This window comes from Chiloscyllium plagiosum, chromosome 50, assembly GCF_004010195.1.
Source record: "Chiloscyllium plagiosum isolate BGI_BamShark_2017 chromosome 50, ASM401019v2, whole genome shotgun sequence".
In the NCBI taxonomy this organism is placed as follows: Eukaryota; Metazoa; Chordata; class Chondrichthyes; order Orectolobiformes; family Hemiscylliidae; genus Chiloscyllium; species Chiloscyllium plagiosum.
In genome coordinates this window covers 178,422-205,609 of record NC_057759.1, presented here as the reverse complement: position 1 = coordinate 205,609, position 27,188 = coordinate 178,422, and the positions used below count along the sequence as shown (strand labels likewise).

Here is a 27,188-nt window from a genome sequence, read left to right as displayed (position 1 = left end):
GTCACAGGTAGACTGGGCAGTGAAGAAAGCATTTGGCATGCTTGTCTTCATTGGTCTTCATTGAGTGTAGGAGTTGGGATGTCATGTGGTGGCTGTACAGGACATTGGTGAGGGCACTTTAGGAGATTGCGTACAATGCTCATCACCCTTTTCCAGGAAGGATGTTGTTAAACTTGAGATGGTGCCGAAAAGATTTACCAGGATGTTATAGTGGTATGGAGTCCTACAGCATAGAAACAGGCCCTTCAGCTCACCATGTGCATGATGTCCAACAAACACCAAACTGCAATGTACCTGCACTTAGCCCATAGCCTACTATACCATGTTTTTTTAAAGGCATATCCAGATGCTGCTTAAATGCTGTGAGTGTACTCCACCACCCCCTCAGGCAGCACGTTCCAAACTCTGCCCACTCTCTAGATCAAAATATTTTTCTCTGGTATCTTCTAAACTGCATTCTCTGCACCTTCAAATTGTAACCTTTGGTCTTAGACACACCAGCCATGGATAGAAAGATTCTCACAATCTACTCTGTCTGTATCTTTCATAATTTGGTACACTTCAGTCAGATCCTCCCTCCACCTCTGCTCCAACGAAACCAAACCTGGCCTATCCAGTCTCTCCTCACGATGGAGACTTTCCAACCCACTGCACCCTCTCCAATACAATCACACCTTCTGATAGTGTGGTAACCAAAACTGCACACTTCAGTATTCTATCTGTGGCCGAGCCAATATTTTGTAAATTTGTTAGAAGACTTTCTTGCTGTTATATTGTACAGCTCAGGTAATTCTGTATGCTTCCTTCAGCAGCCTGTCTGCCTGTGCTGACACCTTCTGGAATCTATAGACTTGTACACCATGGTCCCCTTCTTTCTCAGTATTCCCTAAGGACCAGCCCTTCATTGTGTAATTCTTTCCCGTATTAGACCTCCCAAAATGCATTACCTCATACTTATCAGGATTAAATTCCATCTGCCATTGCACTGCCCAATGTACTCATACTGTAGCCTGAGACCATCCCCGTTTCTGCCAATCACACCCTAATTTTCATATCATGGAACAAAGAACAGGAACAGGCCCAATACCCTCCAAACCTGCACTAAAACATTTTGCGCTTTCACATGAAAATCTCATCTACAGGCTGATTAATAATATGTTCTACATTCACATCCAAGTTGTTAATTTACATAACAAACAGCAAGGATCCCAGCACTGATCCCCGTGGCTGTAGTGGTGGCCTGTATCTGGCCAGAATAGAGTGGCCCATGTCTGTTAACACAAACTGGTGTGTAAATGGAAAGTAGAATTAAACAGCAGGATGTGAAACAGACGGCAGGCAGAAACTAAGCTAAACAGCCTACTTGCACTCAGTTGAGCATAAGGATACCATTGAATAAGCCACTGCAAGGACAGTAAAAATGACAGGAAGACATAAGGTCCAATAAATGAGTAACTCCAGCCACATTAAATGAAAGGGTAATTGTCCCAGTTAATGAACAGATATCAGATGCTAGTTACAGCCCATTAATGCCCTAAAACAGCTGAGGATGCAACAGCTAAAGTTATCTTATAGTACTCAGTTTCTTGAAATATGTCAGAATATTAAGAAAAAGATACTCATAAAGAGTAATTTTCAACATAACAAATGGGTGCATAATACCAAAGCATAAAGGGGAAAAGAAGCATTAAAACCTGGAAGTGAAGGTTAGCTGGCTTTAGCTAACGCCTTTTACACCCAGAACAAAATAAGAATGCTCACAGCCCATTAATCACAAGGTGCTAACACTTGGGGGCAAATACATTACACTTTTGTAACTACATTTTTATAACAGAAATTAAAATTACAAGTTGATAGCAATTAAGTCAAAACAGGCTGTCCTTTGTTTTTTCTTCATATATAATTCAGACAGTTGGGAATATAAGAGGAGCAATTGAATTTGATAATATGGAATACAGTGAATAACAGTATTCAATCTGTCCCTAGAGACAAGCTAGCCTCAGCGAAACCTGAAGGTGTACAGCAAATTACTTTGGAATGTGAATGAATAGGATGCACAGATAGATCGCAAGGCCGAGAGATTACATTTATCTCCATTTATCTCTCCACCTTGGAGGCTTCCTGCCTCTATTTCTGATAAAGGGCTTTTGCCCAAAACATTGATTTTCCTGCTCCTCGGATGCTTCCTGACCTGCTGTGCTTTTCCAGCACCACTCTAACCTAAACCCAGCAACTGCAGTCCTCACTTTTGCCGAGAGATTACAATGTCCGCTAAACTTTAATAGGTCAGGGAATCCTGGGGTTGTCCATAGAAATACCAATGATTGGTTAGGTGTCTCATAGAATAAAGTATGCAAAGTAAGAGGAAGGAACATGACAATTACATACAATGTGATTACTAACAAAGTTTATAAGAAGTACTCCTTTTTATTGTAAAATCAGTGTGTTGTGGACCTCTCTTCTGATGCCAGTCTCAGGGGAAGATCATTTGGCCCTCTCCCTGCACTAACTAGTTTCTGCTTGAATAAACACCAATCACTTGCCTGAATCCTGCCTGCTGAGTCTTTCATCCCTAGTCGGGGGTTATGCTCCAACACAGGCCTTACAGAAGTCCATGTATACCATGTCAACTGCACTACTCTCATCAGTATGTTTTGTTGCTAGGACTGGAGGTTTTGAGTTAGAGGGAGAGGTTGAACAACCTGTTGCTTTGTTCCCTGGACTGTCGGAGAATGAGATGTGACCTTTGTATAGGTTGAGAAAAGTTCTTCAGGGCATGATAGGGTGAATAGCCAAGGTCTTTTTCCGAATGTGGGTGAGTGCAAAAATAGCTGAAACTGTGTTGCTGGAAAAGCGCAGCAGGTCAGGCAGCATCCAAGGAGCAGGAGAATCGACATTTCGGGCATGAGCCCTGAAGAAGGGCTCATGCCCGAAACGTCGATTCTCCTGCTCCTTGAATGCTGCCTGACCTGCTGCACTTTTCCAGCAACACATTTTCAGCCCTGATCTCAAGCATCTGCAGTCCTCACTTTCTCCTCGGGTGCAAAAATAGACAGCACAGCTTTGAATTGTGGAAAAAAGATTTTAAAAGGCCCTATGGGGTTACTTTATCACTTAAAGGGTGATGCTTGTATGGAATGAGATACCAGAGGAAGTGGAGGTGGTGGGTACAATTATAACTTTTTATAGGCATCTGGATATATACAAGAATAGGAACAGTTTAGAGGGATATGCGCCAAATGCTAGCAAGTGGGACTAGCCATGATATGGAGGTGCCAGTGTTGGACTGGGGTGGACAAAGTTAAGAATCACACAACACCAGTTTCTCATACAGCAGGTTTATTTGGATGCACTAGCTTTCAGTGCACTGCTCCTTCATCACTCCAAAAGCTAGTGCTTTCACATAAACCTGTTGTACTACAACTGGTGTTGGGAGATTTTTAACTTAAATGGAACGAGGTCAGATTAGGATCTCTGGTCAGCACTAACAGCTTGGACCAAAGGATCTGTTTCTGTGCTGTATAACTGTGTGACTCTCTGAAGGCCAGCCCTTGATATCACTACTCCCAGTTAAACACTGCACTATCAGAGTTGCAATGGTCAATTGCCTTTACCTCCTTGACTCTGAAGAACAGCACAGATCCATTCTATGACAATGTGTTGGGGTTTCACTTGCCTGTGAATTCTACAGGTGCAAACAGTCAAAGAAAATAAGATCCTTTTTATTTACTTCAGGAAACATGAACTGAAAACTCTCTCCTTTGCTAACTGGCTGTCCACTTAACAGCAAGCATTTAAACTGCTCAGTAACACAATGCAGGAAGATTGAAGCAAGATCAATCAAGTGTGGGTATCCTTCCTGTATCATAACAACTGTTTCTTTCAAAAATGTTTTTTATACATAAAATCAGTGTATGTACACAACAGCCCAAATAGTCAACATCAAATTTTAGTTTCCAAGTTTTTCACTAGGCAACATGACTCAAATCTGATCACAGTCTGTCACATCTGAGCAGAGTTTTGAAGGACAATAAACCATATCAACAGTCCCATTGAATAGCACAGACTGACAGGTAGAGAGTACTTCCCAAGTCCACAAACCTTACAAGTGAATGGAAGAAACAAGATGAATTCTGCATTCACAGAAGAACAAACAGTTGCAGACTGCACCAGTTATTGTCCTTATTCATGTAAGGAAGGACTTGAAGGAAAATGATAATTTCTGGACATAACAAAGAGTGAGATGGTGCCAATACACAGCGGGTACAGAATAACTTGCAAAGTACAGAAATACTATCAGGTTAATAGGTCTATTGGCAAAAATGGAAAAGTCAAGACCTCAAAGATCTCGCAGCTGTGAGAACTAGCATTTCATTAAACAAGTAGTCCAGGACAGTGTGAGAGTGAAGTGTGTCAGCCCCAGTGTACAAGTGAACTTCCTACAGATTTTAAATGCTTGCTTTCACCTTGGTCAAAAAGTAAATTCTACTTGTTTATTAGAAAATACTGAACCTACTGCATATTCACAATGTATTCCACTTAAGTAGGGAAAGAAGTAAATAAAAATCCAGACTAATTATTCATCCAATTATCTCACCATGGCTTAAACATGCTGTCTGACTCTCTGACTGCAGGTAATTCATGTATCAATTCTTTCTGTCCAAACTGGAGGAATTAAATAGCAGGCCAACTGCCAGATTGAAACAAATATTGTAATTTAATTTATTTCCACAAGGAGTAAACAGAACAAATCTCAGACAAAATGACTGAATAAATACTTTGATTTCAAACAGTCCAAAAGGAAATCAAACATTGACATGAAAAGGTACACGTTTAAACAGATACCGAGAGATTATTGTACACAGAATGAAATAACTCTCATACTGGTCTTGTTATAAATGTGAACAATAAATTCAAAATACACATTCAGACCAGAGACTGACCAATCCAGAAAATACCTTTACAATCATAAACTTACCATCGAATAAAGTTGTGGAAATTATCCAAACTGCTTGAGACTGTCAGAGACTGACAATGGTCAAAAAAGTCTCACTTTCATTTCCAATACATAGAATTTCTCCAGTGCAGATAGAGGTCATTTGGCCCATAAGCCTGCAACAACTCGCCAAAGTGCATCCCACCCAGTTGTTAGTTAATCACTCTCTGTTATACTTAAAGTAAAGATTAACAGGTTTATCTTTTCAACTAGTTCTAGGCCGATCAAATTTTCACTGATTACTGCATGAGATAAATCTTTAGTGTGTTGCTGGTTTTAAATTAGTAAAGAAGTTTACCCCATGTCGTAACAAAACCAATGCAGACATGGGGAACATGTCTGTGTGCAAATTGCACACAATGAGCCAAGGCTGGAATTGAAACTGGGTCCCTGACACCAGTGTGCCATGATGCTACCCTGACATGGATGGCAATAGATAGAATCTTATTCATGTTGAGCAACAGAAACTTGAAGTAAAAAGAGCTCCTGCAGTTTCTGGCAAGTGTCAGGTTAAACAGTGCCATTCATTTAGTTGAAACTGTCAGGTACAGATTGAAAACTGCACTTAAGCATTCACATTGGAGAAACTGACAGGTATAGATTTAAGACAAAGTTCTCATTCGTTAAAAAAAAGGTACATTTTTACAACACTCATTCTCAGAGCTGAGTACACACAGGCAGATAAAAGTGTCACTGGCTTCTCATTTTTCTTATTGTCTTCTGCTTTGAGACATTTAAACTGACACAAGCCTGAAAGAAATTAATAACTGTAGTATATATACCCTGCAATTGCATGACAGAAATGAGAGGCATCATTCACTTTTCACTTTATCTCTAACTTACTGTGTGTGCTCACAGATCACATGCTGACAGATTCAATTTCAAGTCACTGTAACATAACAGGGATGGAATTTAAAAAACAAACATTCATTTCATCTGAAAGTTAGAAATGTTGAGATATTTGCCCTCTCTCATGCCTGTGATTGACAGAAACTGAGTAAAAACAAGATTAGAAACAACAAACTGGCAGTTAAAGAATGAAATACAGAGTCAGTTGCAAAGCAATAAATTGTTAGGATACAATGCAACTGTCCAGGTGAGAAACTGACATAAACAGTGTGACATCACTGGTAACATTGTTATTGCCAATTTCTGCAATGTACAAGATATTGTCCCTTACCAAATGCTGCAGTTATAAATACAAACTTACTGTCAATGCTCAGAAGCTGATATTCAAAGGATATGGGTGAGGAGGGGAGGGAGTCCTACCTGAGACTGTCCAAAGTGGTGTTTGGTCACACTCAAAATTGTAGATACTAAATGAGATACATTCTTATGTTAATGACTGACACCTCCAGAGTAAAAACAACAGGTTACACTTCAGAAGGTTTGAGTTACAGTCCAGTAACATACTGACATGTAAAGACTGTGAAATAGAGCAAACAAACATGCTTTACCTCCCAGAAATGGATAGGCACAGATTGGAGGAACATTTCCAAGTGGCAGGCAAATGGTGTAAAATTTTACCGCTTACATCAGTGTTTGGTGGATACAGAATAAAACCTGTCTTGAAATAACACTAATTGACTATTACACAGAGGACCAGAGCCTCCATGGACAGGCGTTGAATTCATGCCAAATGTCAAAATAAAGACTCGATAGATATAAAGTTAAAGTGACACATATATAGCATGCTAACGGTTGCTGGTTAACAGGCATTCCTATGAGACTGAGAAATGCTCTAAATCCCTGCGTGAAAGTTCAATACTCCGAAATAAAAACTGCAGCAACATGGTTCTGATACACTGCAGTTACTTGCAAAGCACAGTTACAGAACGGTCTCTGGGCCCACAGTTAGCAATCAATTTCTCAGAAATATATCAATCCTATGTCAAGACAGAGATTTTCAACCCGTGACTAAAAAAAACGTTTAAAATAGACTTTTTTTCATCTCTGCAACTCCGTGCAGTTGAGAACGAGTTCCATCAACCCAAACCTAGAAAACACTCACATTCTTAGAATCCCAAGTGTAGAATTAGGCACTTCGGCCCAACAAGTCCACACCGACCCTCGGAAGAGTAATCCACCAGACCCATTCCCCATTATTCTGCATTTACCCCTGATTAATGCACCTAACCTACACATCCCGGAACATTACGGGCAGTTAGCATGACCAATTCAACTTCCTGTATGTCTTTGAATTGAGAGAGGGAAACTGAGCATCCGAAGGAAACCCACTCAGACTCGGGGAGAATGTGCAAAATCCACACAGACAGTCGTCTGAAACTGGAATCGAAGCAGGCCTGGCGCGGTGAGGCAGCAGTGCTAACCACTGAGAAAAGTGGCAAGCTCAGTTAATTCCAGCCCAGAGAAGGACCAGAAACAGACCTGCGGAGCTAGAAACACACCCTTCCACTCCCACATCAGCTCAACAACGAGCAAAAGGAAACAGAGCCAATACCACAGTCACTTTGTGTGTGACAGGCACAAAATAAATCTCCCTCAGTCAGACTGACAGGAACAGAATCACCATCCACTTCACATGTCGTTGCAGATTCTGACAATCACATTGCGTTCCACTCTAACCAAGCACAGAGACTGTGTTTGAGAATGGTTCCGTGTAAACTACCCAATCAGGAACCAGGCTTTCCCCCATCCTTCAATAGCATTGATGACACCGTCAGTCTGTAAAAAGGGAGTTCCGAGCTCGCTTTCCCTTATTCTGGGACAGAAAGTGAGCGGCGCTATGGCTGATGAGAAGAAAGCACAGCAAGCCTCCAAGAAGGGCGCGAAGAAAATCATCAAGAAGACGCCAGCGAAGGGCGGCAAGAAGAAGAAAAGGACTAGGAAAGAAAGTTACTCCATCTACAAAGTGATGAAGCAGGTTCACCCCGACACCGGCATCTCCTCCAAGGCCATGAGCATCATGAACTCGTTCGTCAACGATATTTTCGAGCGCATCGCGGGGGAGGCTTCCCGCCTGGCCCATTACAACAAGCGCAGCACCATCAGCTCCTGGGAGATCCAGACCGCCGTGCTGCTGCTGGCCAAGCACGCCGTGTCGGAGGGCACAAAGGCGGTGACCAAGTACACCAGCTCCAAGTGAGGGACCGCATTGCGCTGAAACAAACACACATCCACGACCCAAATTAGATTACTTACAGTGTGGAAACAGGCCCTTCTGGGCAACAAGTCCACACCGACTCGCCGAAGCGCACCCACACATACCCATTCCCCTACCTAACCTGGACATTTTTTTGGACTGTGGGAGGAAACCGGAGCACCCAGAGGAAACCCACGCAGACACGGGGAGAATGTGCAAACTCCACACAGTCAGTCGCCTGAGGCGGGAATTGAACCAGGGTCTCTGGCGCTGTGAGGCAGCAGTGATAACCATTGTGCCACCGTGCCGCCCACAAAAGGCCACCCACAACCTTCCTGAGATAGATGAACCATTTCTTTAAGAATTGTTTGTTTTAGTTTGCATGTTGATAAGGTAATTTTCGTACTACATTTCGCTTTTATAATTGGTTTGCAATTTTGAGAGATGCGGAATGAAGGGGGTGGGGTAAGAATACATCACAAACAGCCCCTTCCCCTGTCAATAGAGAGACAGCAGATTAAGCACCGGTGAATCATTTTTAAGGTTGATTTGTTCTGGTCTGCATGTGATTCTTGGCCAGGTATTTTTAATCACATACTATATTTAATTTTGACGAGGCGAGGGGAGCGACTTCATAAACAGGCCTGTCTATAGAGAGAGAGAGAGAGCAGATGAAAAAAAAGTCTTTTCATCTTATTTGTTAAAGTTGTTAAAAGCCTTGGTGGAATGTTAACACTTACTTTCACCCTGGCAAACCAAACGGAAGTGCCCACAGCTTTCAGTCCCACGGATGGATGTATTTCAGTCTTTTTTTTACATTGACAATGCGTGGTTTTAAATCCGATTTTTCAGAATGCAAAAGGCAAAGCACTTTCTGCTGTCGGTGAGAGGCTTTCAACGTGAACCAAGAGAACACCAAAATAGCTGCCGGACTGAAATGTGATTTTTGCTGGATCTGGTCAAGACCATCTCATCTCAACAACCATGTTCGCCATTGATACTGAGCCGGAAGAATGTCGTGTGCTGCTTTATCAGAATGTAGTGTTTGGCCAGTTTTGTTTTAGCCTCTTAAGGTTTAGAAAATAACCCACTCTCCAGATCAGAAATGGACAGATACAGGTGGGCAAATGAGGGAGAGTAAGACCGTGTGATGTATACATTTGTACAATAAATTAACATGACTATTAACGTTTTTTAAACTTATTCAGTTTTTTTGTACTTCATTTTTTAGTGTAAAACACACTCCTTTGTTTGGAAATTGGCGGACTTTTCAAATTGGAAAGAAGGCGGTTGATGATTTGCCACCCGTACTTTCCTCCCTCCTCCCCGTGCTCTCTCCGGATTGGGGAATGAGGCAGATATCTGATTGGGAATTGAAACAACATTAGGCGGGGCTGGACAATGGGACCAATCAGAAATGGCCGCCCCACCATTCCTCCCGAAGGTATAAGAGGTCGCAATGTGGGCGGAGTGCAGCATTCTCTGTGAAAGTGCTTGTGAGTTTGTGACCATGTCCGGAAACTCCATCTGCCACTTCTCAGTCCATTGGCCCATCTGGTCCAGATCCTGTTGTAATCTGAGCTAACCCTCTTCGCTGTCCACTAACACTACGCCAAGGCGAAGTCTCGGTCGTCCCGGGCTGGCCTGCAGTTCCCGGTGGGCCGTGTTCACAGACTCCTGAGAAAGGGTAACTATGCTGAGCGTGTGGGTGCCGGAGCGCCGGTCTATCTGTCTGCGGTGCTGGAGTATCTGACGGCTGAAATCCTGGAGCTGGCCGGCAACGCGGCCCGGGACAACAAGAAGACCCGCATCATCCCCAGGCACCTGCAGCTGGCCGTGCGCAACGACGAGGAGCTCAACAAGCTGCTGGGAGGGGTGACCATCGCTCAGGGCGGGGTGCTGCCTAATATCCAGGCCGTGCTGCTGCCCAAGAAAACCGCCGCTGCTGGATCTGCTAAAAAGTGAAGGGACCATTCTTGAATCTGATAACCCAAAGGCTCTTTTAAGAGCCACTCACAGCATCTGTGAAAGGAGCTAAACTCTCTGGATTGATTAGTTTACTTTTAATGGGGAGAGCTCTCGCCTTTGTATCGGATATCAATGAATTCCACGCTCCATTTAATTGGATACTGTGATCAGAGAAAGAATTTATCATAAAATGCATTTGTATCAGTGTCCTGAACCAGAGGATTTCTTATTGAACGGTCGCTGCCTGAGTGATCTCTGTCTTCAGTTGAAGAATGGTGGCATGAACGTCCGCGATCGGGTTTGACCTCACATTTCCTTTTAAGTGCAGTAGGAAGAGGTGTGTTGACCCAGTGCAGTAATGGGTCAGCCGCTGCAGGATACAGCAAGGAACGGTCCCTGACTCTGCGCTTTATTCTCTGCTCGGTTCATATTAAGGTCTTTTATTCCCTGCCTCTGGAGGGGGGGAGAGAGAGAGCAGAGTGAACACCAGTGAGGCATTTTTCAGCTTTAAAGGCGAGAATGGGGTAAAGTAAAATTGTCGACACTGTAATTTCGTAATCGAAAAAGCAATCAACGTGTACGTGCTCATATTCTCCTCTGTAAAACTTGCTGCCCTTTTATACGTGAGGGCGGGCATTTTTAACTTTGAAAATAAGTCGTTGGTCTCTTGGCGCCATTTTTTCCTTATCTCTCCTGCCTCCACCTCACCACAAGCCATGTTAACGCAAAGGGAGTCCATTCGATGGTTTTTTTTCCAGAAATATCTAACCCAATACCAAAATTTGATGTTAAGATCACACTTATTTTTAAATTCTGCAATCTATGATTACAGAACCACACTTTTATCAATATATTGAACGCACCATTAAGACATCCGTAGGCTCCCAGAAACAAAACTGAGTAGCGTATGATACCACGAAAATATGAATACTGCAATATGTAACATTAATGCCTGGGTTCTACGTTGATATTATTACTGGGATAGACAGGTATTCACGAGAAAGTGGATCGAAGGTTACGGGGAGCAGGCACAAGAATAAGTGAGAAAAATCGACCAGGATCGAATGGCATACAAGCTTGATGGGCAGAATGGCCTAATGTTTCTGCATCTTAAAAGTCACGATGGGATTGTTTACATGGAATAACCAGATTACAGTAGTCTTGATTAGACAAATAGCCTATTATCTACAGTGTAGGAATAGTTGCAATCATTAAATCATTGGCTACCGTAAACAGCAACAAAGTGGACCGTCCACTCCGAATGCTCTCTGCAGAACACGGCATCAGTATATTTTCGCAATTCAAATTTTAAAATCGCGATAAATGTAAAATAACGAACAACAGTATACTACCCTTTCGCTACGTTCTGCCTTCCCCGTTCTCAGGTCTACGCTCTCTATCGGAGAGTTTGGGTGGCTCTGAAAAGAGCCTTTGGGTTCGCTGGAAAAGGATCATTTTATTCTCAGCCGCCAAATCCATAGAGAGTGCGGCCCTGGCGTTTCAGAGCGTACACCACATCCATGGCGGTGACTGTCTTGCGCTTGGCGTGCTCAGTGTAGGTGACCGCATCCCTGATCACATTCTCCAGGAAAACCTTCAGCACCCCGCGAGTCTCCTCGTAGATCAAGCCCGAGATGCGCTTGACCCCGCCACGGCGAGCCAGGCGCCGGATGGCTGGTTTCGTGATGCCCTGGATGTTATCACGGAGCACTTTGCGGTGTCGCTTCGCTCCGCCTTTTCCCAGGCCTTTACCTCCCTTACCTCTTCCAGACATCACTCTTCTTCACTCCACTGCTGTTGAATGAGAGCCGAGCTTCCTCCCCTTCCTTTTTTATACAGGTCGGCCCGACCTGACTGAGAAAGAACTGGCAGAGTGAGAGGCGGGTCCGGAGAGGAAACTGAGTGACAGACAGAGCAGGGAAATGGCTTTGATCATCCAGCTTCGCCTCCAGCTCACTCCCGCCCCAACTGTGTCTGGGACCGAACCTTTCTCCCCCAAATTAAAAAAATCACACACCAGGTTGTAGTCCAACAGGTTTAATTAGAAGCACACTAGCTTTCAGAGCGCCGCTCCTTCATCAGGTGGTTGAGGAGGACACAATTGTAAGGCACACAATTTATTGCAAAAATTTACAGTGTGATGTAACTGAAATTATACATTTGAAAAATACCTTGATTGTTTGTTGAGTCTTTCATCTGTTCGAATACCATGACAGTTTCACTTCTTTCACGTGTAAATCACAAAACCTTTTCTTTAAAGTTGCATTCCCAGGTTAGGTGTAACAATTGGTGTTAGCTGGACAGTATGTGGAAGGTTAGCCCCTGTGTTCTCTGTCTATGCCAATTTACAACACTAAAATGTTGCTATAAATTGTTCCATTTAGACTTGTTGGACTATAATTTGGTGTTGTGTTACTTTCTACACCACAATCCAACACTGGGCATCTCCAAATCATTTTCTTCCCAAATCTGACCCCGAGTAGAGGAGCGCATGCGTGAGACCCTCCCCCAACGTTGCCATGCAGGAGAATTTACTCAGAGGTTTGTTTGAAACAGACCGCAATGGGAGATCAGCGCCCAGGGAAGCGAGGGAACAGCAGGCTCCTTCCAGCAGCACATCGGGATGGGAGCCTGGGACACAGAGGGGGCTCCGAGACCGGGATTGATTCGGGGTGAGTTCAGGGAGAACCGGGGGCTGTTTGTAAGAGGCCGAGCGGAGCAGGAACTGGTCCCGGAACTTGGAGTGAGCGGGCTGGGGGGAAGAGAGAGGCCTTTCTCGGGCTGTGTGTGGGCCTGCTGAGGGAGGCAGAGCGGGAAGAAGCTGCTGTGGAACATTCTTGTGGTTTGCAATCCTCTGAACCCTGTTTTAATTTCGTTCTGTTTCCGCTCTTTCTTGAGGTTGGGTGGACCAACTTTAGGAATGTGACACTCTTGTAAAAAGACATACACTGGGGTCTCAATAAAAAACATTAGAAATAGCGCAGTTTTTCCTATTTCCAACAAGTAGTTGGGAAGTTGGATATTGAACTGTGTAGGCATCGTGGTGGTTGAGTACTCCCATTCATGGTGCTGGGCAGTTGTTGCTCAGTTTCTGGATCTTACTCAATTGGTATCATGTTAAAAATCACACAACACCAGGTTATAGTCCAACAGTTTTTTTGGAAGCACCTGATGTGTGATTTTTAACATTGTGTACCCCAGTCCAACACCAGCATCTCCAAATCAATTGGTATCAAATCACTTGCAAAACAAACACAATCCCCAGACAAGGAGCAGCTCAGGGCAACAATGGAATCAGATCAGTGGTTCTGGTTAAGTTGTTGGATTTTAAAAAAAAACACATCCTAGTGAATGTGACAATGATCAGTTCAATATTGCCAGACTAGCCTCATGTTGATCTACAGGTGGTGTCCTTGTGTCTTCCTCCAGAAAAATACCTGAGGGACTAAGACACTGTAATACTTCCTCAGTTCAAGGCAAAGAGTGACCAGCTGCCTCTAACAAACAGAGGGTATGTAGCCCATTGACATTTACACACCAGTGTTGAAGATAGATAAACTGAATCCTCATCCAAAATAGACATTCAGGAACAACTTAAAATCTGCAATTATTAAGAGCATTTTCAAAGTTACAATGAAGATAGACAAATAGGCCACATTTTGGATCAGTGGTGCTGGAAGAGCACAGCAATTCAGGCAGCATCCGAGGACAGGCAAAATCGACGTTTCGGGCAAAAGCCCTTCATCAGGAATAAAGGCAGAGAGCCTGAAGGGTGGAGAGATAAGCTAGAGGAGGGTGGGGGTGGGGATAGAGTAGCATAGAGTACAATAGGTCAGTGGGGAAGGAGATGAAGGTGATAGGTCAGGGAGGAGAGGGTGGAGTGGATAGGTGGAAAACGAGCTGGGCAGGTCGGACAAGTCCGGACAGGTCAGGGGATCGAGTTGCTGGAGTTGAAATGTTGGGCCACGGGCGGTTTGGTTGGTTGGTGCGGGTGTCTCGGAGATGTTCCCTAGAGCGCTCTGCTAGGAGGCGCCCAGTCTCCCCAATGTAGAGGAGACCGCATCGGGAGCAACGGATACAATAAATGATATTAGTGGATGTGCAGGTAAATCTTTGATGGATGTGGAAGGCTCCTTTAGGGCCTTGTTGCATTGTTTCAACAACCATCCGTGAAGGAGGGGTTAAGTACAGAGATGGAGAGAAACTGTGCTCACTGACAGTGCAAGAGTTACCGAAGAGTCATCAAGTCATAGAGACATATAGCGTGGAAACAGACCCTTCGGTCCAACCTGTCCATGCCGACCAGATATTCTAACTTAATCTAATCCCATTTGCCAGCACTTAGCCCATCTCTCTATAAATCCTTCATATTGTTAAAGTACAGATTTGAAACAGCCCAGGGAATCCCTTGTGGACTCAGATCTATATGCCTCTCTTGGTTCGTCCTGGAGATAAAAACCTCTTACAGACAGTTTTGTTTAATTTTAGCCTTCTCCTTTATTTACCAATAGTATCAGTGCTACAACATAACATTACCTCCTATAAGCCAGGCTAGCAGAGGTTCTAAAACCCTAGAAAAGTAGGATACCAGCTCTTCCTTTTAAGAGCCGTTGCAGACTACTCCACTCTTCTGTCTCAAACAGGCTTCCTTTTTACAAAACTTTACAAAAATCACTGCATGTTCTTAATTAGACAACAATGGAAAGGCAACAATTCGTAAAGAAGAGAAGCAAATTAACAGGTCTGTGTGCGCTTAACTGATTACTCCTGTAGGCCCTTAGCCATCCATCAGGTGGGAAAAACAGATCCAGCCCAGTCACTGCCTGTTGGTGAGGTAAGTCCCTTTCATAAAGAGGTATCAGTCTAAACTAAGTGTAAGAGGTCATAAGGTAACCTTGCACAGCTTGCATGTCAGATATCATTGTTTTACAAAATGGCATCTTAGAGAGGAGGTCAAACTTTGACCATAAAATGGCTTCCTGACAGATTGTATCAGAATCTCTTCAATGTTAGGTTTAGAATAATTTTTAAGCTAGGAGCAGACTCCGGTTTTTTCTCTTAAACACAAAATCATTCTGTATCTGAGGCTAAAACGTTAAATTTTAAATGGTTTATTAATCTCAAATTAAACATGCTTTCTTTTCAGGGTTGTGATTCAAATTCAAAGAAGACAGAAGATCTGACGAGTTAGAATTGACAGTGGGGCAGTCGTGGTGTGTAGGAACACCAAGTAAGTTAAAGCTTCATCAATATTACATTTTAGAGTTTGCATTTCATAATCAACGATGGCTACTCAAAAATCATCATAAAGTCCCAAAATGCAAATAAATTCAAAACATTCATATCTCTCTCTCACACACGCACACGGGTAATGAGAATCCATTATAATTGATCATCTCAGAAGCATGTCAAAAGCCTTGCAATAAACAGTAAGGTCCTATCAAAGTTTCTGAGATCACAATCAAACACTGTCATTAAGTTCATAAGTTAACAACTGTGAATGTTATCACAGGGTCTTTTTTACATAGATTGATTGATGTTAAGGCAAATGTTCTTAATTGCTTTAGAGCATCCTGTTATCACTTGGTGAGAACAGATGTGTTTTATCTTCTACACATCCTCGGTTCCCCTTTTTGTGGACTGATGCCTCCCTGTCTGCGCTGTATATTTTCTTGTGTTCTATAATTCAACATTACATTTACTCTAAGTATTTAAGGACAAATTTTAAGGCTTTCTCATTATATTCATTCACATGCCTTTTAAATGTTAAAATTGTACCAAGCTCCACCACTTCTCCATGCGCCTTATGATTTTATAAACTTCTAAGGTCACTCTCCAGGGAAAACAGTTCCAGCCTGTTCAACCTCTGCCTGCAGTTCAAATTCTCCAACTGGGATGAAGCATATTTACATGAAGTTTGTGTGACTGAGAAGGACAGAATTAATCCTTGACTGAATAGTTGTCACATACAGAGAGGACAATTAAATAATGTGAATTTCAAACAGACAATCTATACAGGTAGCTCATGTGCTATACTCGTAACATGTCCTTTTTATAACCCACTAACAATACAACTTGATAAACTTCTGCCCACTTCTCATCTGCCTGAATGTGATGTTCTCCATTTACTCATTAAGACATCATTTTTAAGATAATAACAATCAGGGATACATTTGGATTTGTTTTGTGTATGCCTTTTGATACAATTGCTTTAAATTTTCATCTTTTTGCTGTAACTCAGTTAATTTACCTGAGCTAAAGATATCTGCTTTGTCATCTCTTCCTGGTTTGTCTCAACTATCTTATCGAACAGGGTCTCTGCTAATTTCCCTGAAAATGTGTTGCTGGAAAAGCGCAGCAGGTCAGGCAGCATCCAAAGAACAGGAGAATCGACGTTTCGGGCATAAGCATAAGAAGGGCTTATGCCCGAAACGTCGATTCTCCTGTTCCTTGGATGCTTCCTGACCTGCGCTTTTCCAGCAACACATTTTCAGCTCTGATCTCCAGCATCTGCAGTCCTCACTTTCTCCTCTGCTAATTTCCCTTCAACTTCCTTATCTGTACTCTTTGAACTTTCCTGTTTCAACTGGTGACTTTGTGACCTCATTACCACACAGTCAGGAAACATCCCAGGATGGATCCTGCAATAGTCCAGTTGCCTGAATTTCCATTGGCTCTTCAACTACAATCGGCATTCCCACCAGTGAATCATCAACATCATTAACAAGGACAAATTGCATTCCCAGAGCTGAAAGTTTGTCCAGTACTCCTACTATGACTTCTCCCCTCTTCACCATACACTCTAACCTCACTTCTTACAATTGAGCATTTCTTATTTCAATGTGAATTCCAATTACTCATACATTTTCTGGCAATAGCCTTTCAGAGGTACAAATATCCTCATCTTTTAGCATTACAGATTGAGAGGATTATTGTATCTTTGAATATTGCTACCTCTTTACCTGCTGCTCCTGGCCTATGCAAGTAAACTTCACCTTCACGGTGTATGGTTTAAGAAGATCTGGCACCTCCTCCATAAACAACCTCCAACCAGCTTGTACACATTGCTGTCTGTTACCACTCCAACAAAATTCACTGGCTTATCCTGTTTTCCTGCATCTGGCTTCTCAGTGCTTTTCCTAACCTACTAATACGGATTCCATGTGGCCTACGTTATTGAAAACACTAGAGCTTTTTCACTTGTCTTTCCCCTTCAAGGGTTTCCTTTTTACCCTGTGGTAAATTATCCTTATGATCTTCACAGAGATCTACTTTTTACTTTCCATGTGAGAATTTCTCTTATCCACAATTATTATCCCTCGTGGATTGAAACTGATTTTGGCAGAGTTGAAAAATGTCGTGCTGGAAAATACAGCAGGCCAGGCAGCATCCGAGGAGCAAGAGAATTGACATTTCGGGCATAAGCCCTTCTTCAGGACTGATTTTAGCAGCCCAATTTTGATTTATTGATCAACTCAATCATCAGCCATTTCCCCGATGCCAGTCTTGCTGTTTTAACACTCTGCTCTTACACATGAGTTCTCATTAATTTAGGAAGTGAATTTTTGAACTCCTGTCTAAGTGCCAACTTCCAAGGTTCAAACTCCCCCTTCCTTTTCTCTCTCTTCTCCCTCTCTTCTGCTTTTAATCGTAATTCAAACTATTTTGTTTCTGTTGCCCTTTCCTTGACCTTTGCCTCTAACTCGAGTTGATTCGCTTTCAATTGCATGTTAGCCTTCTCTAAAGCTTCTGATGGCGTTTCCAGCAAATTTAAATGTTGAGTTATTACTGTAATTATCGCCTTGTTCCACGTGGAAGGAGGCAGGTCAAGCTCCAGCTTGTCTGCTAATTCCAGCAGCTTGGCCTTAATCACTTTTTGCAAAAATCTGAAGTCACTTCTTCCATCCCCAGAAAACTCTTGATGACTCAAAGAGACTTTGCTATCCCTAGCACTGTTTCCGAATGAAGGGCTGATGCCCGAAACATTGATTCTCCTATTCCTCAGATGGTGCCTGACCTGCTGTGCTTTTCCAGGACCACACCTTCGTCTCTGATCTCCAGCATCTGCCGTCCAAGCGCTGTGTAAACCAATTGAATTCAACACGCGGAACAAAAAACGCTAATACTTACCACTCGCTGCCTTTGAGTCCAACAACCCAAATTCCAAATCAGAACTACAGAATAAATTCTGCAAACAGCCCCCAATCTGTTATGGAAAAGGCCAGATCCCCTCCAAACATTTCAATAAAGTAAGCCAGACCCTAACTTTGCTAGTTGTTTTAAGCGGGTGTAACGAAGATATTCCACGAGAAATGCAGCTGGTCAAACCATGTAGTTTTAAACCAAACAGTTCGATTTACAAATTTATCGAATGATACACAAACAAAAGAGAACAGAATACTAAATAACTTAAAATCTGAAAACCCAACAGATTATACCAACTTAATGATGGTGTTCCCAACATTTACAATAATGTCCATAAATACCCCTTGGCACAAAAGGTAAAATCAAACACAGGATCTTACAGGAGAGATGTCAGACAGAGAGTACAATCATGGACCTGCTTCTTTGGGTTCATCAGCTTTTTCAACTGCCTGACTGCTTTCAGTCAATAGCCAGACAGCCAAAAACCACATTTGAAACCAGAGAAAAGCTGAGCTGGGAAAACTGGGACACTCCCCATTCGATTAGATTAGATTAGATTAGATTAGATTAGATTAGATTAGATTAGATTAGATTACTTACAGTGTGGAAACAGGCCCTTCGGCCCAACAAGTCCACACCGACCCGCCGAAGCGCACCGACCCGCCGAAGCGCACCCACCCAGACCCATTCCCCTACATATACCCCTGCACCTAACACTACAGACAATTTAGCGTGGCCAATTCACCCAACCTGCACATTTTTGGACTGTGGGAGGAAACCGGAGCACCCGGAGGAAACCCACGCAGACACGGGGAGAATGTGCAAACTCCACACAGTCAGTCGCCTGAGGCGGGAATTGAACCCAGGTCTCTGGCGCTGTGAGGCAGCAGTGCTAACCACTGTGCCATCGTGCCGCCCCCAAGTGTTCTTTTTAAAAATGTGGAAGCCTTTTGCCTGAGGCATTACCCGTTAGCTATAATCAAAATGACCCTAAAACCCATCAACTCCGACTTTTCGGAGCCTGTGTCTTTTACAAGCTTGTTAAGGGAGCAGCAGCATCACAGCAGACTGGTCAAAGAAGTAAAAGCCCATGGGATACAGGGTAATGTGTGGAATTGGACCCAAATTTGGCTAATCACAGGAAAGATAGGATAATGGCCAATGGTGGCCATTGTGAATGGACAGTTGTTTCAAGTGGTGCTCTGCATGGCTCAGTTTTGGGACCTGAGTTGTTTATTTTATACATTAATAAGTTGCAGTGGAATATGTTGGGCAGATTTGTGAAATTTGCAGACGACACAAAAATTGGCCGTGTAGTGGATAGTGTGGTGGATAGCTGTAAGCTCCAAAACTATATATAGATGGTTTGGTGGAGTGGGCAAGAAAGTGGCAGATGGAGTTCAGCTCTGATAAGTATGAGGGAACTCATTTTGGGAAGTCAGACAATAAATGGGAATATACTGAGAGGAGCAGGTGAAGTGAGAGATCTTAGTGTGCAAGTGCACAGGTTCCTAAAGATAGATGGGGTTGTAAAGAAGGCACATGGAATGCTCTCCCTCATTGGCAGAGGGGTGAATGCAAAAATAGGGAAATAACAATTTTGGGTGGCACGGTGGCACAGTGGTTAGCACTGCTGCCTCACAGCGCCAGAGACCTGGGTTCAATTCCCGACTCAGGCGACTGACTGTGTGGAGTTTGCACATTCTCCCCGTGTCTGCGTGGGTTTCCTCCGGGTGCTCCGGTTTCCTCCCACAGTCCAAAGATGTGCGGGTCAGGTGAATTGGCCATGCTAAATTGCCCATAGTGTTAGGTTAAAGGGGTAAATGTATGGGTGGGTTGCGCGTCGGTGTGGACTTGTTGGGCCGAAGGGCCTGTTTCCACACTGTAAGTAATCTAATCTAACAATGAAACTATATGAGGCACTGGTGGTTACGTGTGCAGTCAGGTCACCACATTACAGGAAGGACATCATTGCTGTGGAGAGAGTGCAGAGGAGATTTACTAGAATGTTGCCTGAATTGTAGCGATCAGGAGAGATGGGAGAGGTTAGGGTTGTATTTCTTGGAGCAGAGATGCCATGATTAAGGAATATAGGGCGACCCTGTATTCGCGGGTCCGGTTATTGCGGTTTACCATGGTCCAAGTACATAAAAGGGAATGTTCCAGAGCCAGGGATGAGGAGGCTGCCGAGAAGGTATATTTCCCATTAAAATTAATGGATTTGCACCTATCTGCGGTTTTGCTTTTCCGCTGTTGATCCTGGAACATATCCCCCACGGGTATGGGGGGGGGTCTACAGTACTAAATAGTGAGCTACCTGATGAAGGAGCAGCACTCTGAAAGTCTGCACTTCCAAATAAACCTGTTGAATTATAATCTGATGTTGTGTGATTTTTAACTAACTAGTGAGAGGGAGACATTAGACAGGAGGAACCTGTTTACTTTGGCAGAGAGTTCAAAAACCAGGGATCACTGATTCAAGCTCAGTGGTTGTAGGATTAGATGATATGAGGAAAAAGGTTTTTTTTTTAAATGTAGAGAGTGGTGGGTATCTGGAATTTGCTGCCTGATTTGGAGCTGCAGGCAGAGACCTTACATTTTTTTAAACAAAAATTCCCTGGAACTGCATCTCAAGTATTGTAAACTGCAAGGTTGCAGGCTGTGCCAGGATAGTGGGATGGGAGTTCAGAGTCCAGCCATTTACTGTGTACCTTTTCCTTAACATTTGATCTCCCAAAGTCCAGCATCTTACACCTTGCTGAATTAAACTCAATCGGTCATTTCTCCATCCATATCTACAAGTGATTTAGATCCTGCTGTATTCTTTGACAAACTTCTATACTACCCACAAATCCACCAATCTTTATACTGTCTGCATTTAGTAACAATAATTTTAATGTTACAATCAAGGTGAACAAACAGCTGATGCGATCACTTTGAACAACCATATGTAAAGTCGATATTGAGTCAAAATTGAATTGAAGGATATATTTCAACTATTAGTAACTGAGAAGTACAATTAATCTTTTGTCACATACATAGACACAGCAATCAAATAATATGAATTCCAAATGCATAATCTGTGTCAAAGCCTTATATAGAATGGTTACGTACCTACACATTAATCAAATGTTTGCCCCCACACCCCTTCCCCCAACACACACACACACACAGTCTCTCTTGCTCTCGGATTAAAATGAGTTTTAAAAACATACACCACCCTGACACACATTACAATGTCTAACAACCATGCAGTTACATTGACATTGCAAGTAACACAAAATGTTACATTCAAAGTGATTTCTACCCACAGATCCTTTGTCAGAGAGGCCTATAGCACAGAATCAGGCCCTTCAAAACTTGTGTCTGTACCGATCAGAAACAATCAGCTAACAATTTTCATCCTGATCAGCCAGCATCCAATTGCATAAATGGATCTTGGTAGCAGAGGAGCTTATCATCCCAATGTTTATCAAGCATCAATCTGCATTTCTTCATATTACAGTAGAAGGCTTTGCTTTGTCTGTTTCAGTCCAACCAAAAACTTCTTTTTCATATAATTATGTCCATCTTTCAAAATTGTTGCAATTTTCTACAAAGAGCTCTGCATTCCTCCTCCCCCTCTCTGGGACATATCACAAAAAAAAACGTGAAATCTGGCTGTAATATTCATAATGTATCATTGGAATCTAATAACCACCTTTCAAAGCAATGGAGAAAAGGGACAAAAAAGCCAAAATTGGTCGGTTTGTAGAATTGCACATTTTATCTTCAAGCAGAGTTGAACATTGATTTTGTTCAATAAATTGAATTTAGCAGTTTACATATTCCGCACTGCATGACAAAAAATAAAAGTCCTTGTCCTTTCCTCCTCCCTACCTCTAGAGAAACGCAAAAGTACTGCTAATGGTGCATGCTCACACTACAGAGCAGGGGAATGTTCTGCCTACATCAGAAAATAGAAGTGAATTAGCCAATTATCTTTTCTATACAAGGAGCATTATGGTCAGTCAGCTCCAATGCAGCTGAATTGTTCACCACCATTTCACTTAGTTGCAAATGGATTCAGTTTACACTGATTGTTACTTCAGCAGTGTTCAGAAAAGTACATCACTATGCACTGAAACAAAATTGATGGCATTCTGAAGACCAACATTTTATATCATTACTCTGTTAGATTCCACACTATCCAAGATACAAAAGGTCCATTGCTTTTCCTACCTTGACTCTGAAGAGCAGCACCGAATCCTTTCTGTTGCAGTGTGTTACGTTTTCACTTGCACATGATTCCTACTGGCACGAACAATTAAAGAACTTCGGCTGTTTCCCATTCACTATAGGAGACATGTGCTGTCAGTCTGTATCTCATTTCAAGAGTAAACTCACTCTCACTCAGCCACTGGATGCTGAAAGGAAAATAATAAAATTTGACCTCAATTATTTCCAGATATGAATTGACTCTCAACATCACTTATCACAGCTGAGGATATGCAGTGCCTGATAAAGACTACCACACATGCACATACATGCAATGTAAAAATAAATTGAGACTAAAATGCAATAAAATTAAGCATAATTGAAAATAGTTTACTTACAGAGTTTATGCTACACTCGGACAAAAAAAACCACAACTGAACATAGGTGAATGAGATCCAGTAAATCTCCGATGAACCCTCTACACAGCTTGAGGATCCTTCCTGAAATAAAGTGCGCAGAACTGAACACAAATGTGATCTGACCAATGATGTGTGATTGAGATTGTGGGAAACATATCAAAACTAGCACTATAGTTATTAAAAGTCAGATGTCAAATTGTCCTTTCCATATAGACACTGACAATGAGTGGATGAAGTTCACGTTCCCAACAATTACTGCAGAACTGATGCATTAAGAGAATGTCCCAATAGAGACAAAATGACCTGAATGGTCTGCTTCTGAGCTGTGTCATATATCAGCGATTCTAATTTTGGTGAGAAAGGTGATGACACGCTGTTGTGTTGCATATTGGTATAAAAATATCATACAAAACTGGACTGGCATGCAGAATAAAACTCACTTTCACAAACAAAAACAATGTCTGGGTACAAATTAAAACTAAATGTCTCAGTGATATCACAGATCCCAGACTCTCTCCCCAAACAAGAAATGTGTGACCATAATTCAGAATGGTTCTCGGAATAAAGCAGTTTCCCTTCTGCCATCATCTTATCTCCTTTCTCCCCCCACCCATCCCCACAGGCTGACAGTCAACTCAGAAATCACAAAATGTAGAGAAGATTAAGATCCAGTCTCAACACCCTAATAACAACTATCACAGAATGTATCGCACAGACACACAAACTGACAAGTACAGATTCTGACAACTGACAAGACAGTCCCAATTCGCAGGAACAGATTGGTAAATACACTCACACATTCACATAGGGGAAACGGACGGGTAGAATTGATACTTACGTGCACATAGAAGAAACTGACAAGTACACATTGGTTATATAAATAATTAGGAGTTGGGTGTTAAGAATATAATCTCTAAATTGCAGTTGATACTAACCCAGGAAGAAGAGTGAATTGTGAAGATTTTGCTGAGTGACTTCACAGGAAGATTGACAGGTTTACCAAATGGGCAGAAATCTGGCAGATGAATTCCAATGCAGAGAAATGTGAGGTAATGCATTTTGCTAACAGAAACACACGGCAACAATGCAGGGTCAATGGTATGTCTTTGAAGAGATCACTGGAGCAGAGGGACCTCTGGGTTCACGTGTATCATTCTCTGAAGTTGACCAGGCAAGCTGAAACCTTTGTGAAGAAGCTGATAGGATCCTTGCCGTTATAAATAGAGGCATTGAGTATAAAGCTGAGGAGACGATGCTCCACCTCCACAAATCATTGGTCAGACTACATTTGCGTTCAGTTCTAGGCAGTTTATTTAAGAAGCTTTAAGCTCTGGAGAGGGTTCATTGAAGATTTAGAATGGTAGCAGGAATGGAGGATTTTACATACAAGGAAGGATTGGTGATATTAGACTCCTTCTCCTTTGAGTAGAGAAGATTAAGAGGGGAATATTATGGCGGTGTTCAAAATTATGAAGAATTTTGACAGGGGAAAGAAGAATATTTTGTGACCATTACTTGGTATGTCAGGAACTAGAGGTCACAATTTCAAGATTGTCAGCTACAGAGCGAGGAGTGACATGAGGATAAATATCTTTACTCAGTTGTTAGGATTTGGATTGTGCAGCCTGAGATCGTGGTGGAGGTATGCTTCCATATGAGGTATGAAATGAGAGCTGGATATGTACTAGAAGTGATGAAATTAGAGGGCAATGAAGATAGGGTTGGAAAACAATCCTGCCTTGAATTATTTCCAGCTCACCACAATTTAAACAAAACATGGAGAGTACATTCATTCATTGGCTCATTCGCCAGGAGATGAAATGGATATCCAAGATAGGAATGATCAGCATAAAATCTCAAATCTCGGCCATCAACAATGGGAATAGACTGACACACTGAGGGTTGTGGAATAGACAATTATGCAGATGGTTTCTCAAGACAAGTCCATCTTTGGAACTGACATCTTGCTGAGTGAATTGATACAAAGCCTAGCCTAGTCACAGTAACGTGCCTTCTCTTCCTTGTCCTCATTTGCTGCAAGGTAGGATTGCTACTGATTGATTTGTGAAGCTTCACAAATCATTCTTTTACGCTGTCTCACGATGTCCGTGGAAGATTGACATAAATGTTTCCCTCTTCATCTTGACCTGGTTCCTCCTTCCCTCCTGTACCTGTGTGCCTCAAAGTGGCGTATGTGATGCAGGATGGTTGCTGCTCTGCTTGGTCAGCCCGAAAACAGGACAAACAGAAACGTAGTAGATAGGAGCAGGACCAAAAGTAGTGTCATTGTGGACAGAGAAGGAGGTTATCTAAGAGTACGATGGAAATTTGATCCAGATGAAGTTTAATTTAGATAAATGTGAGGTGTTGCATTTTGGTAAGGCAAACCAGGGCAGGACTTATACTGTTACTAGTACAAGTCTGGGGAGTGTTTCTGAACAAACAGACCTTGGGGTGCAGGAAGACAGTTCCTTGAATGTGGAGTCACAGCTAGACATTGTGGTGAAGGCATGCTTCCCTTCACTGGTCAGAGCACTGACAGCAGGAGTTGGGGCGTCATGTTACAGTTGTACAGGATGTTGGTGAGGCCACTTTTAGAACACTGTCTACAGTGCTGGTCAACCTGCTATGGAAAGGATGTTCTCAAGTTGGAAATGGTACAGAAATGATTTACAGAGACGTTACCATGACTGTAGATCTGAGTTATAAGAAGAACCTGCATAATCTGGGAGCTTTACTCCCAATTTTTCAGAGGCTGAGGGGTGACCTGAGAGGTTATAAAATCACGAGGGGCATAGGTAAGTTAAACAGCTATGGTCTTTTCCCCAGAGTAGGGGTGTCCAAAACTCGTGGACATAGGTTTAAGGTGAGAGGGGAAAGATTAAAAAGAGATCTGAGAGGCAAATGTATCACACAGAGGGCAGAGTATATGGAATGAGCTGCCAGAGGAAGTGGTAGAGGCAGGTACAATTACAACATTTTAAAGACATTTGGAAAGGTACATGGATAAGAAAGGTTTAGAGCGATATGGGCCAAATGCAGACAAATGGGACTAGTTGAATTTGGGAAACCTGTTAAGCTAAAAAGAGTTGGGCCGAAGGGCCTGTTTCCATGCTGTATAACTCTAAATTTGGATGAGAATAACAACCTTTGCCTGAAAGACATAGTGTTCAGGAGGAGCTGTGAATATCTGGGGTCATTATCCAGACCAATTTCTCTTGTCAAAGCATGTGATTTCAACAAGCCGAAAACTGACCCTGACAAATGTTATTTCTCTGCACTCTGAACAGGATGTGGCTATCTCTGCCAAAGTGGAAAGTGGATGCAATTCTGAAATGTCCTTGAACCAATCGACTTGCTCAGCCAGGAGGAGGTGAGGAATTTGGAAAGGATTAGGAGCCATGTGCAGAGCAGACTGGATGAGGAGGACAGATTTCATTTCCTGAAGGACCATCACAGACAGGAACAGGAGAAGGCTATTTGGCCTCTCAAGCCATTCAATAGCATCGTGGCTGATGCACCATTCCTCACACTCATTTTCCTGCACTTAACATGTAACCCTCAATTCCCCAACTGATCAAGAATCTATATACCCCAGCTATAAACCTGCTCCCTGTCCCCACACACAGCTCTCTGTGGCAAGGAGTTCCAAACACTCAACCTTCTGAGAGAAGAAATTCCTCCTCACCTCAGTCTTCAATTTTGAACCAGATGGTTGGTTGTTCCTGACAACAGTCATCATTAGAGTCTTAACTCCAGATCTATTTTTGTTTCAAATCGAATTCCAAATCGACCACCTGCCACAGCAAGATTCAAATTCACATCACCAGGACATACCCTGGGGAGGTGTAAACATAGGATTCTGCTTCCCCATTATTTCAGAAACTGAAAATGAATCCCATCAAAATTAATTTCAGAATAAATTTCACCACATCTTTGTGCTAAACACTGATGTCGCCATAATCCACACAGTGTGGACAGAGACTATTCAGCCCATCCAGTCTCCCCAAGCCAGTGAAGAGCATCCCATCAAACCCTGACCCTATCCCCGTAACCCTGCATTAACCATGGCCAATCCCCCTCACCTCCACATCATAGAATCCTACAGTGTGGAAGCAGGCCTTTCAGCCCATCGAATTCACGCTGACTCTCTGAATAGCATCCCACCCAGATACACTGCCCTATCCTATCCCTGTAACACTGCATTTGCATTGGCTAACCCTCCTCGCCTGCCTATCCCTCACACTGTGGACAACTTAGTATGGCCAATCCATCTAAACTCCACATCTTTGGACTTTGGGAGGAAACCAGAACACCTGGAGAAAACCCATGCAGAGAAGGGGACAAAGTGCAAACTCCA

The 27,188-nt window shown here is 42.7% G+C and overlaps 3 protein-coding genes and 1 long non-coding RNA gene across 4 annotated transcripts in view; 2 read left to right on the top strand and 2 right to left on the bottom strand.

Annotated features, from left to right (window-relative positions):
* LOC122544536 (histone H1-like) overlaps positions 1–27,188 on the bottom strand; it is a 193,967-nt gene that overhangs the window by 57,106 nt on the left and 109,673 nt on the right.
* Positions 7,715–8,143, top strand: LOC122544606 (histone H2B 1/2-like). Its single transcript, XM_043683924.1, has one exon. The coding sequence runs from the start codon at positions 7,743–7,745 to the stop codon at positions 8,100–8,102; it is 360 nt and encodes a 119-aa protein (XP_043539859.1). The 5' UTR covers positions 7,715–7,742; the 3' UTR covers positions 8,103–8,143.
* LOC122544617 (histone H4) lies at positions 9,716–12,116 on the bottom strand. The gene has a single exon (XM_043683937.1). It carries the CDS (start codon positions 11,839–11,841, stop codon positions 11,530–11,532), a length of 312 nt encoding a protein of 103 aa, XP_043539872.1. The 5' UTR covers positions 11,842–12,116; the 3' UTR covers positions 9,716–11,529.
* On the top strand, positions 12,702–26,883 carry LOC122544656. Its single transcript, XR_006310417.1, has 4 exons — positions 12,702–12,739; positions 13,497–13,578; positions 15,214–15,297; positions 26,119–26,883. It is a non-coding gene; the product is annotated as an uncharacterized LOC122544656 (long non-coding RNA).